We start from the raw sequence: 19,132 nt of genomic DNA on the forward strand, positions 1-19,132 counted from the left end.
CACAGGAGTAAAAGTATAGTATTCATCTCATTTTCCTTGATGTATTTGATAAGAATCTGCATGGGTAATTTCAGCAAAAAAAAATACTTCATTTAAATCTAAAAGATAATTTTATTACAGCTACAAAATAATCATCATTTCAGAAAATCTTACAAGTGTTAGGTGAATTCTTCTGATGCAACAAAATGTACCAATGCAGCTTCTTTTCCATCTTAAACCTCCCTCACAAATAGCCCAATTTGGAATAGCCTGGCATATATCACTTCAACTATATATTGTCACTATTGTCTTTGTATTTGTGATGTGAATACTTTAAGTGTGAGGAAATGAAAGGTTAACATGAAAGCTTATCTGATCAACCCTGTTTAAATTTTACTGGATTATAAGCCATTTGAGGGCTGATAGGAGTAAAGAAGGAAGTATTTGTGGGTTATCTGTGTATTCCCACATTACCTAGCACTATGTGCCTTGGACAAAGGGGTTTATAATAAATGCTATGGAGTAGCTGAATATAGTTAGAGAGACTGTCAAGAGTCCATCTTTCTTGTTGAAGCTTCATTGTTTTATATGTCTCCGAAGTAAGTGTAAGCTCTCATCAGATATGCAAAACTGCATATTGCACCACTGTGATTCTTTTGAAAGCTGAATGTCCAAATGAAAGACCTCAAAATTCTACCATTTAACAGAAGATTTAAAGCATGACATTAAATTAAGAACAGTCTCACAGGTTGTCAGATGCTTTCATTATATATTCGTTCATGAGACCTGGAGGTTTGTGTTTGGGTTATGCTTTTAAATCAGTTAATGCTTTTAGAATATTTGAGAAAAATTATTAGGAATAACGGAGTTCTGATATGTTATCTCAGTTTATGTAACTCTTTTCATAATACAGTCTTGGTTATTAAAGTGTTCACCAATAGAATATTCCTGTTTGTATAAAAAAACAAAAACAAAAACAGGAAAGGAGGGCTAGGTGTCTCTGTCCTCTAATATGAGCTTTGGGAGAAAAGTTTTAAAGTATTTGATAATCATGATTCTGTTGAGTCTATTCAGAGATACAAGATCAGGAAAAAAAAAGACACAGGAATTTAAAAACCATATCAAATGTCAAACACAATAAGTTGGGTCTTACTTGAATAACAACACTTCTCCCACAGTTTTTTAAACTGTAGGTTTCTGTGGCATGCATATGTGTATGTTTGTGAAGTGTGGAAAACAATTTTTAAAAGCCTGAAATGGAGTGAAGTCCCATTCTGAATGCCTATGGTTATATGTTGATCAAGGTAAAGGGAAGTTATTTGGTAAATCCAAAATGACTATTCCATTCTGCTGAGGTAGGCTAAATAGCCATTAAAAAATACATACACGCATATCCAACCATGTGGGTTATACACACACTATACACATGTAATTAAATATTATTTTAAGTTTCATTTTATTATACTATGCATTCTCATGATATTCTTGTATAAAATCACAGAGAATTAAAACGAGAGTTTTGGGTAATCCACAAAATCAAAAAGAGAGAGGCAAGACTTGACATTTATACATAAGAATTAAAATTTGGGCCATAAAAGATGTTGTTAGTTTTATGCCATAGACCACCAGCATGAATCAATTAACAGACATGGTTTTTTAATCTTAGAGTTTGGTGAAAAGTAAATTAGAAATAGCAGAGCTGTTTCATGCCTAGTTATCTAGTTCTAAATCTAAAGTGCCTGATTAATACAGACAGCAGAATCGGTAGAAGGGAAATTTCCTGATTTAAAGCATCCCCCAAATTAATGTTGGTTTACCTTATGCATATTTCAAATTCTTTAGGTTGTCACAAAACATTTCACATAAATCCGGTTCTCCTAACTGGGATTTGGTTCCCTGGTTTTCATCAATTAAAGGCAGAGCATTTTCCTAATCACTCTCTCTAGATCAAATATCCCTTCTCAGTGTGCCTGTTTCAAATGTTAATAAAGTTTTCCTTTCCAAAAGGTTCAAAATGACAGAACAAAATTCTCTCCTTTAAGAGCACAAAAAACGACTTCTGTTTCTGTCTGCAGGTAGTGGAGGACATGCTAGAGGACGAGGAAGAAGAAGATGACAAAGATGACAAGGTAATTATCTTTCCCAGCACTTGGGTATCTGGGGATGGGGAAATGTAGACATGACACTGTTTTCACAGACAGTTAAAAAAGGAGTTGAAGTGTTTGAGTCCAGAAAATTGGACAGTGCTGTTTATCATCCTAACAATGCCACTGCATGTTGCAAAGAGGGAGAGAAGGCTATAAATCCTCTTTGCTTTTGTCCAGAGCTGGGTCAAATATTTTTCTGCCAGGAACAAAAAAAAATAATAATTCAGCTTGTCTGGAACTTGATAGCTCTCGTGAAGATAACAGCAGTGACGACTGTTGTTGAAGGGCAAAAATTTGTCCTATCTTGAGTATTACAAATCGGGCCATGCTTTGGGGGAAGAGAGAGTGGAAAAATAGCCTGCATGAGTTGAACATGGATATTGTCATCTGTAATTTTCAAACAATTGCTCAGCAAAAGGACATGAATGTGCCGAGTGCTCCAGAGGACATTTAAATAACCCCAGTGCTCACCGCCCTTGCCGAGGTTTGGAATGGCCACGTGGTTTCTCCATTGGGAAAGCCCATTCAGAGAGGCTTATATTTGATCGCTGGTTGATTTGGGGAGCGTGACCACAGTAAATAACAGCAGTTTCTGGGACTGCTTGGATTGGTTGTCCCCTGGGGAGGGGGGGGACAACTGGAGGTAGGAATTAGAATGATCTTGCACCACTGCAGCAGTGGCTGGGGTTGGAACTACTGCTTTCTATGGCAAGGAGGATAGAGATGCTGTTACATCATCATCTCTGGACATTTCCAGACCTAAAATCTAAAAAGTCCTAGGGTGAGATTGGGAGGCAGAGGAGAGAAAATCGTTAGTTATTTCCACATTGTTTGGCATGTAAAACCAGATTTTTTTACCTTCGCCAGAATCTGACTTATATCATAGTAAAGCAGTGAATTTTTTTTTTGAAGAAAGGAGGAAAACAGTATATTTTAATTTATGCCCTTGACCTTTGATTCCAGTAAAGATGTACAGTTATATCCCAGTGTAAGAATTTGTGTGCCACCAAAGGCTGTGTCTCTAAAGATAAAATAATTTGTGTGTTGAAAGCATACACGAGAAATGTCAAAAAATTCAGTGATTAGTTAACTCTCCACATGATTTTTTTCCTAATCAATGCTTGAAGGAAAACAGAAACACACACACACACACACACACACACACACGCACACTTTGTCCCTTCTAACGCTATTTCAAACATTTTTAAATCGACAGAGCTTTTATGTGAAATTTTTCTTCTGTACATCATTTAGTCATTAGCAACATCATCAAACATAAACTAACAAAATCTCCTTCCTGCAAAAACACATATGTGCTTGTTTTTAATGTTAAATAACATAAGCATACACTTCTGGCAATAAATGATATGATTTATTGCTAAGGTCAGTTGTAGAGCTGTAGAGAGCTTGTATTTTAACTCAGTATGCCAGCTCTGAATCATCATTTCTCTGCTGATAAACACTGAGCTGCCATCCATTTATGGCCGTTTTCTCTTGCTTGTTGCTGCTTTATTATTAAAGCCACCATAAAGATCCACCCCAGCAGCAGGCATTTCCCCAGAAATGTTAATAAATGGAAACCCTTAGTGAAGTCTAGTACTTAATGTCCCTGTTTGAAGTCAACCTATGTTTTTAGTCAGTTTGCTGATATTCTGTACTTCTAATCTCTCCCCGTTTTATGGCCATTTTTAATGGAGAGGATGTTAGATATGAGAAATAGGCACACCTGGTTAACCAGCTCACCAAAACATAGATGTCAAGTGGAACATGCCCGGGGGAAACAACACCAAATCTCTGGAGTAACATCTATTGTAATCTAGTGTTTGGTAGTCTGAAATTGACACCCTGCTTCTAACACATTTTCAGATCTAGTTACCAAAGTTGATTGAAAGTGAGTGCTTAAATTGCAGTGTGAATTCAACTGTATTCTTCTGTACAGGATGCCGACAAGCAGTGTGTTTTCCATGTGAAAGGACTGTGAGCTGATTTTCATAAATCCAACCCTTTTATTTGAGCGATAAAAAAGGAGGTTTTTCTTTTTTACTCATAATGCAATTGATAGCATAAAAATCATATCTGAATAAAATCTCAAATGTAATAATTTACAGTAGACTTTTAAGTGCTTGAATAATAGAGGGAAGAATCTTGTGGACATCTTGAAATATAGTTTTTCCTATAAGAAATGGAAATATGAAAGGATCCTGCAAGGTTCCATCTCCCATCTCGACAGGCTTTCACAGCGGTAAATGTTACGTCTTGGCTATCAGTGTGTCTGAGTGGAAGAAGGGGAATTTCCTACTTTAAAAAATTCGTTGGTTCCTTTATTTAAAGTTTGTGTACACAGTCATGGGTAATGGAATTTCATGAGAAAACAAATGTGTTCTTTGCCATACGAGCAGGTACTGACCTCTAGCTCTCATTATTTCTGTTTTCTCATATGGTATAATAGTAAGGTCAGGTCAGTGGGTCCTCTATAGGATAAAAGTAAAAAAGATTAATAAATGTGCCAAAGCCTCACTTTAATTGAACCTGAAGCATATGTTGGAAGTATGTAAAATATGTCCCAGATGTTTCACCAGGGCCAGTGTCTTGGCTTTCCCTGATTACCACAAGGCAGCTATTAGTCCTATAACCTTTGGACTTGGGGGTAAATGGGGTATTACGTGGCACAGAATGAGAGCACCTGTTTTCCATTCCGCCAAGACCCCTGGCAGGCGTTCCCTAAGCCTATCCATATGTTTTCACTTAGCAGATTGTTGGGCGATTATGAAAAGTGTCTTTCTTTAGAGCCAGCATTGATATTAGTCACTCACAATGAAAGGGCAAGTCATTGGCTACTTGACAAGGTCCGTGTGGGCATAAACTGAAATCTTTTATTTCATTTGAGCTTAAGGTGTTTTCCCTCTGCATAATTATATACATGACAAAGACACAGGTATAAGAAGTTGAAGCAGACAAAATTGTAATTACTTAACATAATACCTTTGTAATAGCTTTTCTTTAGTACTGACTGTAGCACCAGGGAAGACTTTGGTTAAAGTTGGTAAAAGCTAAATCATGATTTACCTGGATTCCTAGATTTTGAAGTTCTTCCAGATTATGGCTTTTTAAATATATATATATATATATATATATATATATATATATATATATATATATGTGTGTGTGTGTGTTGTTTTTTATTCAAAGAGCTAATCATTATTCAGGTGAGGGTTTGTGATCCACAGACTTACCCTTCATTCTCAAACCCATTGTTCACATTTGTTTAAATCTAAAATTAGGTGGCTTCTCTTTTAATCCAATTCCATGGTTTTCACAAAGGCAGAGAATACAGGTTTTACGTGGTGAGTCTTCGTTATGAATCATTTACTTGTTAATATTTTCACTCATCTGCATTATGTAGTAGCACTATGTTAAGCCGTGCTGGAGATGACATTTTTCCTGAATTAAATGTTAGAAAGACATCATACTGCGTTCTCAATTCCCTTTGTTATAGAGCATTCTCTGAACCATCAACCACAAAGTCACAGTTTGATCTGATTTTTTGACCTGACACCAAATCCTGCCTTTGTGGTTAATAGAATATCTTAGCAAATAAGGCTTAGCTAAATTACCTAGGAGGAGCTATCAACAAGCCATATAATAGTGTTTTTCACCATGTTATAGATAATAATACAGTGGTCAGTCTGCATAATCTAGACATCTAATTAATGAAGATCAGCTTTCCTTTTGTAGTTTAAGAAGTTTAGGCATGCTTCCCATGGTGCATCCTACCCTTGTAATAAGATCCAGCTGCGATATCAGGAAGCAGAAGATAAAATGCAGGTTTTTGTCAGAAAAAGCATGGATTCAAATGCGTGGCATTCTAGTAATGTTTATTGATAAAAGATATTAAAATATTCAGCCATTTATGCTTACATTGCTTCTCCTTTTTCTTCAGCCATTATGTCAAGGTTACTGTGTTTCAAGAGAACTAGATGTAACAAATGAAACATATCTAGAGTTAGTTCAAAATAAACAGATTCTTTGCTTTAATTCTTGAAATCTGTGTTTTCTGGTTTGATTCTCCAGCCCTAAAACATGTATATAATATATCCAAGATTTGGGCATCTCTGGCATCTCAAAAGAACTATGAGGGGTTAGGGGTACGAGAAGTGATGTGATATGAGAGAAGATTTTAATCTGACAAAATGGCATTTTCTAGTTACATTCAATGAAATAACTGCACCGTGGGGAAAAAGATTAAGGCTTTGGAGAAAGGCAAGAAGAAAGGAGGCCCAAGGAAAATACTTCTTTTTAAAAATTCCTAAGCCACATTTAACTGGAATAGCATTGTTTTCATTTATTTGTTTGCTATTGCTGCATAACAAATTGCCACACATGGTAGAGGCTCAAAACAACACTCACTTTTTAGCTCTCGGTTCAGTAGATCAGAAGTCCAGCACAGCTCAGTTGGGTTCTCTGCTCAGGGTGTCACATTCAAGGTATCGGTCAGGCTGAGTTCTCACCTGAAGGCTTTGGAGAAGAATCCATGTCCAAACTCATTCAGGGTATTGATAGAATTCAGTTCCTTCTAGTTGGAGGACTGAGGTCCTTGTTTTCTTGCTGGCTTTCTGATACTAGTTGCCATTTTCCATGGCTTCCTCCATCTTTAAATCTATCAATGGAGAATCTCTGTTGGGTTGAGTCTCTCCTATACTTCAAATCTCTTCAGGAAGAGACAAGTTCCTTTTAAGGCCTCACCTGATTAGGCCAGGCCCATCAAAGATAATCTCTTTTTCTTAAAGGCAATTGTGCCACAGAACACAACCTAGTCATGGGACCACCTATTTCATCTAATATGATTTGGCTGTGTCCCCACACAAATAATATCTTGAATTGTAGCTCCCATATTTCCCATGTGTCGTGGGAGGGACCCGGTGGAAGGTAACTGAATCATGGAGTGGATCTTTCCTGTGCTGTTCTCATGATAGTGAATAAGTCTCATGAGATCTGATAGTTTTGTAAAGGGGAGTTCCCCTGCACACACTCACTCTTGCCTGCCACCATGTAAGATGTGACTTTATTCCTCCTTGCCTTCTGCCATGATTGTGAGTCCTCCCCAGCCATGTGGAATTGTGAGTCAATTCAACCTCTTTCCTTTATAAATTACCCAGGCTTGGGTATGTCTTTATTAGCAGCATGAGAACAGACTAATACACCATCATATTACAAAACCCACTCCCACACTCAAGGGGAGGGAGACTATCATGATATATCTATTGGAAGGCGCGAATCTTGGCAGCCATCTTAGAATTCTGCCTATCAAAACCGCATAGACCCACCCATGCTCTAGAGCAAAATTGGAACAGTCCTTGTGTTCCTTGGATATATTTATTGCAATACTATAACCCAACTATGCTACAATAAACAAATGAGGAAAACCAGCCTCCCAAATCATATTCTTTCAAAGATTATAGGAACATCTCATGCCAGGGGTGTAAACTGAGGTATATTTTACAGTCACAGTATAATATATCCCATTTGCTTATTATCTATTCTGATCTGGGGTGAGGGATGGTTGGACAGGAAAGGGCTATTTCTTCTTGTTTTCTCCTACTTGGGAGAAGAGCAAATAATAAGATTAAAAATCAGGGAAGGATCCATTTCTCCTTTGTGAACCTATTGGTGCTTAAACACCCATTGAACTGATAGCCCACTCACTTTGAGTCCGCAGAAACACTATCTATTTCATCTAGAATCATAGCAACATTACAACTGGAGGGTACCCAAGAAATAATCTTGTTCAACCCACTTAATTTAAAGTGAGGAGACTGTGGTTCAGCCAAACTTAAGTGAATTGCTAAAGGATATAGACAAGTGGAAGAGCCAGACCTACCACTCAACTTTTCTGATTCCAAATTTGGCATCCTTACGCTTCCTTACGACTAGGTTTTCTGGGGGAAGGAGTATTGTCAAAGTACAGATGCAGGTTACCTCAGACATGATCTTTAAGTCTTTAGGGTAGTTCAATAAGGGAATATACCTTTCACCCCAGCTAGAGACTGTTTATTTCTGGGTTTCTACTACTTTTCACTATTTTCCTGCATAGCCAATCCTTTCCTACAGTTTCAACTGAGGGAGTGTGTAGTAGGCAGAATAATATAAAAAATGCCCATGACTTAATCCCTGGAACCTATGGAGATGTCATGCTACATGACAAAGAGGAATTAAGGTAGCAGATAGGATGAAGGGTGCTAATCATCTGACCTTAAAATAGGGAGATTGTCCTGGTTTGTCTGATTGGGCCTAATGTGATCAGAAGTGGAGAGGCCATCAGAGCAGATGGCAGCTGGCAGCTGCATGTGAAGCCATGGCCAAGATCAAGCCTCAGGACCTTCATGGCAAGAAGGAAGAGCTTCTGAGACAGCTGGACCACCTAAAGGTAGAGCTCTCCCAGCTGCACATTGACAGTGTGACAGGTGGCACAGGGTCCACAATCCAACCCCCTTGTTCTCACTGTCATTAACCAGACTCAGAAAGAGAACCACAGGGTGGTCTACAAGGGCAAGAAGTACAGGCTCTTATATCTGCAGCCCAAGAAAGCATGTACCTGAACCCCGCAGGCTCATCAAGTATGAGAAGGACCTAAAGACCAAGAAATAACCAAGAATGAATAGCTGGTACCCACAGGGAAAGTACAGGGTGCACGGTATCGGTAAAACACAAACTAACTAGTAGGGGGTGGGGACTGCTGTTGCTGGCTTTGGAGATGGAGGAAGCGGGCCACAAGCCAAGAAAATGTCTCTAGAAGCTAGAAAGGGCAAGGAAAAGGATTCTCCCCTAGAGCCTGGAACAAGAAATGCAGCCCTGCCTACACCTTCATTTTTAGCCCAGTGAGACTCATTTCAGACTTCTGACCTATGGAATGGTAAGATAATACATTTGTGATTTCCAAGCACCTAGGTTTACAGTAACATGTTACAGCAGCAATAGGAAACTAGTACAGGTAACTTCCAACTGCATTTCCTATACTTCTCCAAACAATACTGTATTTTAAAGCACTAGATCTGAGTTCCTCATTTGTCATTATTAACTTCATCCCACTGGTCTATATAAATACAGCTACACAATTTTTCATATAATATGAAAACTGAAAACAGTATCTAACAAAGCAAGTATTTTTATCCAAATTTCCTAATTTTGATTTTAGAAAAGCTTGTTCAAAAATGAGAGTGGGTTATTGCCCATTTTTAATGCAGTCATATACTTTCTGGTTTAGAAGTCTATATTAGTAATTGGGGAATAGAGAAGCAATTCATGGTTTTCTTCATTTTTCAGCTGAAGAATTTTACTTCTTCTCAACATTAATTCCATTCCTTAAAATGTTTTACCCTTCAAAGGACAGGGAGTTTTAGTCTTATTTAAGTCACAGACTCTGAGAATCTGAAGATTTACACTTTCTCCCCAGAAGAGGACACAAAACATGCACACACATATACACAAACTTTTTTATGTGCTTTTTTTTGCCATGGAAATTGAATTATTTTACAGAGACTATAAAGTATCTTTATAAAGTCATCTTTGTTGCCCTCACCACTGTTCTCTTGAACTTAATGCCTGTTTCCTCAAACACCTGAGATAAATACAAATTTTACAAGTAAAAAATAATGTTTCATTCAATTCCAAAGCAAGCTTCTACAAGAAGGGTGGTGTTTGGCTTGATTGTGATATTATGGAGTAGTTTTGAGGCAGCAATGGGCTTGTTATCTTTGATATCCATTTGACTATGGCTTTTCAGTTTCATGTCAATAAGTGCTGGAAACACTGACTTGGCGAAAGAAAACAGTAACAAAATGGGATCTGCTGTGGCTTTATTAGATGAGGATTAGGCACGGTGAGGAATCCTGGGTTCCTCCAAAATCCTTGTCGAATTCATATTGTGTTGCAATCATCTTTTGAAAACTCTCCATCATTAATGCTTCATCATATTTTTAAAAAATAATTACATACTCATGCCTCTATGTTAAAGTCATTGGAAACAGAATTAGCTTTCAAAGAGTTTTCTAGTGATTCTGGCTGGTGGTGGGTTTCTACCTGTCAAGCTTTGTTACACCTTGTTCCACTTTGCAGAAGCACTTCTCCAGTCTTGGAATGTTTAGGTAGATATCTGTCTCCAACATTCCCTCCAAAGTGGCAGTTGGGCTAAAATAATTTAAATGAAAAGATTTACATAGATAATTTGGTAAGAATGTCCATCAAGTAAAGCAAACTATGAATGGACGCTTTCCTTTTGGGTTATTCTGATAGTTGGATTTTCTTTGCCTCAAAAAAGAACTTTCGTTTGAGAGTCAATCAAATGTTTCAAGACAAGTCCTCTGGAAAGCTAGTTAACTTCTGTATTGCAGCCGTGAATTTCCTCTTCTATTCCCCTTTCTTGACAAAAACTCTCGAAATAGCAGTGTGTCAGCCCTGGCTCTCGGGAGGTTGACAACATTCGTAGAAATAGACACGATTTTTTCAGGATCGCTGGCAGAGTCGTTGACACGGCTGACACCACTGCATGTTGAGATGAGAAGCATGTTTCTTCACCAAAGCAGCAGAACCAGATGTGTTGCCAAGCATCACAGATGCTCCATCTGAACCCAGGGTGCCAAGATTTTTATTCCGCCTGAAACTTTGTTTGGCAAAGAAATTCTTCACCATTTTAAAGACATTGACTCTGCAGATTCTAAAAGAAATTCACAAAGTAGGAATTCTTTGATTTTAAGAACTTGCCAACAGGAGTTGGCTATATAAATAGAGGTATCTACTTTCATTAAACTATATACAAAAAGGTAAATATTAAAGAAATGTCAGAATATCTGTAGAGTTGACATCATTTGATGTCAGTGAGGGCACAACTTCAAGAAATGTGTGGCTTCACTGAACTATATCCAGTGGCATCTGAGTTATCTTTCTTGGTGATATGGTTCATTTATTTTAAAAGTTTCAATACAAGTCTTTTTTTCTTGGGGCAAATCCAAAATCAAGTAAAGTCCCAGAGTTTAAAAATCGACCTGTTTTTATATAAAAATAAAGATCCACAAAGTCTAATAAATTTTTAGAGTAGGCAGTCTGAGGTATTCCTTCAATTTTATTGGTTCTGTGCTTCTATTGGTTAGAATATTGCCACACAAGAAGTTCTGTAATTTTTGTGGTCTATCATACTCCACAATTAATATAAAGCTATAATAGATATGAAAACCTCATGGGGTTACTGGTTTTTTCAATTTTGAATTGATATATAAGAATTGTACCTATTTATGGATTATAAGTGATATTTTAATGTATGATCAAATCAGGGCATTTGACATATCATCTTAAAATTTATCACTTCTTTGAGTGTTGAATATTTCAAATCTTCTAGCTATTTTGAAATATAAATTGTTAGCTATAGTCACCATACTGTGCTATTGAACACTAGGACTTAGTCCTTCTATCTAATTGTATGTTTGTTTCCATTAACCAATCTCTCTTTACCCCACCCGCTACCCAGCCTCTAGTAACTATTATTCTACTTTTCACTTCTATGAGACCAAAATTTTTAGCTCCCGCAGATGAGTGAGAATATGTGATATTTTTCTTTGTGTCTGGCTTATTTCATTTAACATAAGGACCTCAAGTCCCACCCACATTGCTGCAAGTGATGTAATTTTATTCCTTTTTATGGCCAAATAGCATTCCATTGGGTACATATGTACCACATTTGCTTTATTCATTAAAATGTTGATGGATACTTAGATTGATCCTATTATCCTGTCTATTGTGAATAGTGCTGCCATGAATATGGGGATTCAGAAATCCCTTTAATATACTGATTTCCTTTCCTTTGGCTAAATATTCAGTAATGGGATTGTGGGTCATATGCTAGTTCTATTTTAAGTTTTTTGAGAAACCTCCATGTTGATTTCCATAATGGCTCTACTAATTCACATTCCCACCAATTATGCACAAGAGTTCCCTTCTTCTGCATCTTTGACTACATCCATTATTTTTTGTGTTTTTGATAACAGCCATCTTAACTGGGTGGAATGATATTTCATTGTAGTTTTGGTTTGCATTTCTCCAGTATTTAGTGATATTGAGCATTTTTTCATATGTCTGTTAGCCATTTGTATGTCTTCTTTTGAGAAATGTCTGTTCAGATCCTTAGCCCACTTTTTAATTGGATTATTTGGGTTTTTTTAGTTGAGTTGTTTGAGTTCTTTGTATATTCTGATTACGAGTTGCTTGTTGGATAAATAGTTGCAAAAGAGAGCTGTTTCTTCGTTCTTATTATTTCCTTTGCTGTGCAGAAGCTGTTAGTCTAATATAGTCCTGTTTGTCTATTTTTGTTTCTGCTGCCTGTGCTTTTGAAGTATTAGCCATAAAACTTTGCCTAGACAAATGTCCTGATGTATTTCTCCTATGTTTTCTTCTAGTAGTTTTATAGTTTTACATCTTAACATTTAAATCTTTAATCCATTTTGAGGTGATTTTTGTGTATGGTGAGATAGAGGTGTCTAGTTTTATTCTTCTGCATATGGATATCCAGTTTTCCCAGCCCCATTTATTGAAGAGAGTGTGCTTTTCCCAATTTATGCTCTTCATACCTCTGTTGAAAATCAGTAGGCTGTAAAAATATGGATGTACTTCTGAGCTCTCTATTCTGGTCTATTAGTTGATGTGTCTGTTTTAATACCAATACCATGCTGTTTTGGTTATTAAAGCTTTATAGCATATTTTGAAGTCAAGGATTGTGATGTCTTCAGCTTTGTTCTTTTTGCACTGGATTGCTTTGGCTATTAGGGTCTTTTATAGTTCCATACAAATTTTAGCATTGTTTTTTCTATTTCTCAGAAGAACGTTATGGTATTTTGATACAGATTGCGTTGAATCTGTAGACTGCTTTGTGTAGTATAGTCATTTTAACAATATTCTTCAAATCCATGGGCATGGGATCCCTTTTCATTTGTGTCCTCTTCAATTCCTTTCATTAGTATTTTTTAGTTTTCCTTGTAGAGGTCCTTTACATCCTTGGTTAAATTTATTCCTAGGTATTTTATTTTTTTGTAGCTAGTGTAAATGGAATTGCTGTCTTGATTTCTATTTTAGCTAGTTCATTACTGGTGTATAAAAATACCACTGATTTTTGTATGTTGATTTTGCATCCTACAATTATATTGAATTTGTTTATCTGTTCTAAGAGGTTTTTTTGTGGTGTCTTTAGGTTATTCTATATATAAGATCATGTCATCTGCAAAGAGGGATAATTTGACTTCCTTTTTTTCCAATTTGGATGCCTTTTCTTTCTCTTGCCTGATTGCTCTAGCTAGGACTTTCAGTACTATATTGAACAAGAGTGGTGAACAGGGGCATCATTGTCTTGTTCCAGTTCTTAGAGGAAAGGCTTTCAGGTTTTCCCCATTCCATGTAGTAGCTGTGGGTTTGCCATATAGAGCCTTTATTACGTTGAGATATGTTCCTTCTATGCCTAATTTGTTGAGAGTTTGTATAATAAAGAGATGTTGAATTTTATCAAATGCTTGTTCTGTGTCTATTGAGATTATGGTATGGTTTTGTCCAGTCTGTTAATGTGATGTATCCCATTTATTGATTTGCCTATGTTGAACAATCCTTGCATACCTCAAATAAATCCGACTTGATCATGGTGTATTATCTTTTTGATGTACTGTTGGATTTAGTTGGCTAGTATTTTTGTTGAGGATTTTTGTGTCTATGTTCATCAGGGATATTGGCATGTAATTTTTTTTTATTGTGTCCTTGTCTGGATCTGGGTAATGGTGGCCTCATAGAATGTGTTAGGAAGAATTCCGTCCTTTCAATTGTTTGAAACAGTTTGAAAAGAATTGTTAGTTCTTTATAAATTGCCATAATTAATCAGTAAAGCTATCCAGTTTGGGGTCTTCTTTGTTTGGAGACATTTTGTTACTGACTCAATCTCACTATTTCTTATTGGCCTATTCAGGTTTTCTATTTTTTCCTGGTTCAATCTTGGTAGGTTGTATGTGTCCAGGAATTTTCCTCTAGGTTTGCCTTTTTCTTTAAATTATACTTTAAGTTCTAGAGTACATGTGCACAACGTGCAGGTTTGTTACATATCATACATGTGCCATGTTGGTGTGCTGCATCCGTTAACTCGTCATTTAGCATTAGGTATATCTCCTAATGCTATCCCTCCTCCCTCCCCCAACCCCATGACAGGCCCTGGTGTGTGATGTTCCCCACCCTGTGGCTAAGTGTTCTCATTGTTCAGTTCCCACCTATGAGTGAGAACATGTGGTGTTTGGTTTTCTGTCCTTGCGATAGTTTGCTCAGAATGATGGTTTCCAGCTTCATCCATGTCCCTACAAAGGACATGAACTCATCCATTTTTATGGCTGCATAGTATTCCATGGTGTATATGTGCCACATTTTCTTGATCCAGTCTATCATTGATGGACATTTGGGTTGTTTCCAAGTCTTTGCTATTTGAGATGGAGTTTTGTTCTTCTTGCCCTCACTAGAGTGCAGTGGCATGATCTCAGCTCATTGCAACCTCCACCTCCCGAGTTCAAGCTATTCTCCTGCCTCAGCTTCCTGAATTGCTGGGATTACAGGTGCCTGCCACCATGCCCAGCTAATTTTTTTGTGTTTTTAGTACAGACGGGGTTTCGCCATGTTGGCTGGGCTGGTCTTGAACTCCTGACCTCAGGTGATCTGCCCTCCTCGGCCTCCCAAAGTGCTGGGATTACAAGCATGAGCCACCGCACCAGGCTTCTTCTAGGTTTTCTAATTTCTTAGTATATACTTGTTTATAATAGTTCCTAATAATCCTTTGTATTTCTGTGGTATCAGTTATAATGTCTTTTTTCAATTCTGATTTATTTATTTGAGTCTTTTTTTTTCCCCTCTTGGCTAGTCTTGCTAACGGCTTAATTTTATCTTTTCAAAAAAAACCAATGTTTTATTTTGTTTCTCCTTTGTAATTTTTTAGTCTCTATTTTGTTTAGTGCTTTTTTTTTTTTTCTTTTTTGAGATGGAGTTTCCCTTTTGTTGCCCAGGCTGGAGTGCAGTGGTATGATCTCGGCTCACAGCAACCTCCACCTCCCACATTCAAGCGATTCTTCTGCTTCAGCTTCCTGAGTAGCTGGGATTATAGGCACATGCCACCATACCTGGCTAATTTTTGTATTTTTTAGCAGAGACATGGTTTCACCATGTTAGTCAGGCTGGTCTCAAACTCCTGACCTCAGGTGATCCACCCACCTCGCCCTCCCAAAGTGCTGAGATGACAGGCATGAGCAACCAGACTCAGTCTATTTTGTTTAGTTCTGCTCTGATCTTTATTACTTCTTTCCTTCTACTAATTTTGGGTTTGGTTTGTTCTTGCCGTTCTAGTTCCTTGAGGTACATCATTAAATTAGTTATTTGAAATCTTTCTACTTTATATATATTGGCATTTATTTCTATAAATGGCCCTCTTAGCACTGCTTTTGCTATATTCCATAGGTTTTGGCATGTTGTGTTTCTATTTTTATTTGTTATAAGAAATCTTTTATTTTCTTTTTAATGACTTCATTGACCCAATTGTTGTTTAGCGGCATGTTGTTTCCTTTCCATATATTTATACAGTTCCCAAAGTCCTCTTTTTATTGATTTCTAGTTTTATTTCATTGGGGCCTGAGAAGATACTTCGTATGGTTTCAAATCTTGTGAAATTTGTTGAGAGTTGTTTCGTGGCCTAATATATGGTCTATCCTGAAGAATGTCCCATGTGCTGATGAGAAGAATGTGTATTCTGCAGCTGTTCGATTAAATGGTCTATAAATCTCTGTTAGGTCCATTTGGTCTACAGTGTGGTTTAAATCCAATGTTTGTTTGATTTTTTTTTTTTTTTTGGTCCAGGTCATCTATCCAGTGCTGACAGTAGGGTATTGAAGTCCCCAATTATTTTTGTGTTGGAGTCTCTATCTCCTTTTAGATCTAATATTTGTTTTATATGTCTTGGTGCTACAGTGTTAGGTGCATATATATTTATAGTTGTTGATCTTCTTGCTGAATTGATCCCTTTATCATTATATAATGACCTTCTTTGTCTCCTTTTACAGTTTTTGACTTAACAAGTATAGCTACTCCAGCTCAATCTTGGTTTCCGTTTGTGTGGAATATCTTTTTTCATCCCTTCACTTTCAGTCTATATGTCTTTATAGGTGAAATGAGTTTCTTTTGGTGGTACTATTGTTTTTTCATTGAAAATTTCCCACTTAATCTAGATTCATAATAAACAAGGATGTGAGGATTAAAGACTCGAAGTAAACAAGGATGCATGGATTATAGTGATGGTAGCATGGTGGGCTCTTATCAATTAGGTTCTTATCAATGGGAAGCTATTCTAGAGTTGTTAACATGGTGGTGACAATGTCACCTGCCTTTTTACCTTTGATGGCATCTGTGGCAGACTGCATTATGGATATATGTCCCTGCATACTGATATCAGACTTGTCCATGTGACTTTCTTTGGGTGACACAGGCCACATCCAAGCAAAAGGTTTAAGAGTCATCCTTGGCTCTGCCATCTCTCTTTTCCTTCTGCAACAAGGCTGGCACTATCCACAGAGAAGCTACTCCTTTAGCCTGAGTCCTGGAATAAAGATGGCATGGAACCAACCCATATGGACATGTAGTGTAAAAAAAAAAATAAATCTTGATTATAAGCCTCTATGATTTTGGGGGTCTTTGTGACTGCAACATAACTTAATCTAGGCTGATAAATACAGCATCTTATTTCATATCCCTCTGTGTAAATCGATGTCTTAATAGTATAATTTAACATAAAACATGAATTTTGTATACCAGTAATCAAAGTCTCAGAAAGTTTTAAAATATTTTTTTGTTTCAAAGTTCACAGTGCTACCCTTCCTTACTTAAAGCTCAACCTCAGATAAAGGTTGAACTGTTTTGCTATTATGTCTTTCTCATTGAAAAATAATGCTTTTGTTCCATAAACATATATTGAGAGACAAGTCACTGGGTAGACACAGATGAATACGACACAGTATGAGCCTTCCAGGAGTCATTGTGTGATGGGATCCTTGGTTAGGTAGGCCAATAATTATAATACAATGGGAAAATGTTATAATAAAGTAATGAATAGTTTTGGTGAGAAAACAGGAAGGTAGCCAGCTTCACAGAATTGTCAGTGAATGTTCCACAAAGGAACTGACATTTAATTTGGGTCTTGAAGGATAAATGAGAATGTACCAGAAAGTTTAGTATATAAAATCAAGGAGTATGTAGTATCATAGGAGCATAATGTGCAGGAGGGAGAGTCGAGGGAAATGACACTAGAAATCTACATTTAAGATTGTGAAGGCTTTGCACATCATCTAAGGAGTCTGAATTATATTCTTCAAGTAATGAGGAATCATAGACAATTTTAAAGGAGCGAATTGTTATGATGAAATGTGTGCTTTAAGAAGAGAACTTTGGCAACTGGACACAGACTGGAATAAGAAGGAAATGAGACATGAGACTCGAAGTAGAGAAATATGCTAGGATGTTTTACAATAGCTCTGGCAAGAAATAAAGGCATCTTTAACTTAACAGTAAAAATGATAATAGAAAGAAACAAATTTGAGAGATTTTTAAATAGCTAATAGATTATTGAAAAAATTTATGTTGAAGAGAGTAAAGGAGATTTTAATGTTGTGGATGACCATGATGTATCTAGCTGAGATATATTTGTGTAGCACTTAACGTATTTCAAAGTACTTTCCCTTCTTACCTTATTTAATATTCACAATAACTCTATATATTGGCACATGAAATATCATTCCCATGCTCCAGTATCAGGAAGATTAACCTGGCTAGTGGAGAAGTAGCTAAGACTGGAAATCAGATAATGGGGAAGTAGGTGAGCCTAGAAAGTCTCACAAAGAAGCTAAGACTAGGAATTAGTAGCTTGTCTGGTGGTGAAGAAACTGAGATCAGAAAACAAATCCTCTAATTAATTTTCCTTCCCAGAGATGTTTTAGCAAAGCCTGTTGACCCATGTAGAGGTGACACTTAGGCCACTTGGAATGCAACTTGTGTACCCACAGCCCATTCTGCTCAGAATAGACAGAGAATGTGTCCCATATGCCTGCCTGGCTGTCTTTTCCCTAGGCACTGGGTCTTGACAGCATTTGGAAAAATGATGGCCACAGGTCCATACAGAGTATCTTTTACCCATTCAGTATGCTTTCATAAGTAAGCACAGATCCAACGTGGAAACAAGAAAGACAAATGTAAATGGAAAAGTATTTTCAGTGCCTCAAGTTGGTTCAGAGGGAAAGGCATATAGTAACCATGCTTTTTTGGCTTTGATCAACCAGTCATTAGGACAATATGATGCTGGAAGAACTTGCATCATTTGAGAAGCTGCTACTACTTTCACTATTTTATAGATGGAAAGACTAGAAACCTCTGAGGCATAAGTCACTCATTAAAAGTCATTAAAGAGTGAAACAACCAGACTTTATAAACTTTTGTCTGTCTGCCTCCAAAGCCCACCATTTTTGGCATAACAAACTCCTCAAAACTTAGTGATCTAAAGTAATAATTGACCACTCTGTCATTATTCATTGTGTTGACTGGGCTCACTGGGGCACTTCTTTCCTGAATCCCTCGTATGGTTCTAGTCAGATGCCTGGGACTGCAGCCATCTAAAAGGCTTAACTTGGCTGCACATTCAAGGTGGCTTGGTCTGGCAGTTGTTGCTGGCTTCTCATACCATGGCAGCTTGGTTTGGAAAGGGAGAATCCTAAAGCAAGTATTGAAGAGACCCAGTGGAAGCTGCAAGGCTTCTGATGACCTAGCCTTGGAAGTCCCAGACTGTCACGTTTGCCACATTGTCTTAGTAGTCAAGCAAGACTTTAGGCCAGCCCAGATTTAAGGAAAGGGTAATTCAATTCTGCCTCCTGCTAGGGATTATAAAGGTCATAGTGCATAAGAATCTATGGGAT

The 19,132-nt window shown here is 37.2% G+C and overlaps 1 protein-coding gene across 26 annotated transcripts in view; it reads left to right on the forward strand.

The window, feature by feature from the left end:
• Positions 1–19,132, forward strand: part of MCTP1 (multiple C2 and transmembrane domain containing 1) — a 595,843-nt gene that overhangs the window by 518,680 nt on the left and 58,031 nt on the right. For all 26 annotated transcript variants that reach the window (XM_054684985.2, XM_009448833.5, XM_009448834.5 and 23 more), the window contains one exon: positions 2,055–2,108. In XM_054684985.2, coding sequence (XP_054540960.2) covers positions 2,055–2,108 — 54 coding nt within the window. The remainder of the gene's footprint in view (positions 1–2,054; positions 2,109–19,132) is intronic.

The sequence above is a fragment of the Pan troglodytes genome, chromosome 4 (assembly GCF_028858775.2).
Source record: "Pan troglodytes isolate AG18354 chromosome 4, NHGRI_mPanTro3-v2.0_pri, whole genome shotgun sequence".
Classification (NCBI taxonomy): domain Eukaryota; kingdom Metazoa; phylum Chordata; class Mammalia; order Primates; family Hominidae; genus Pan; species Pan troglodytes.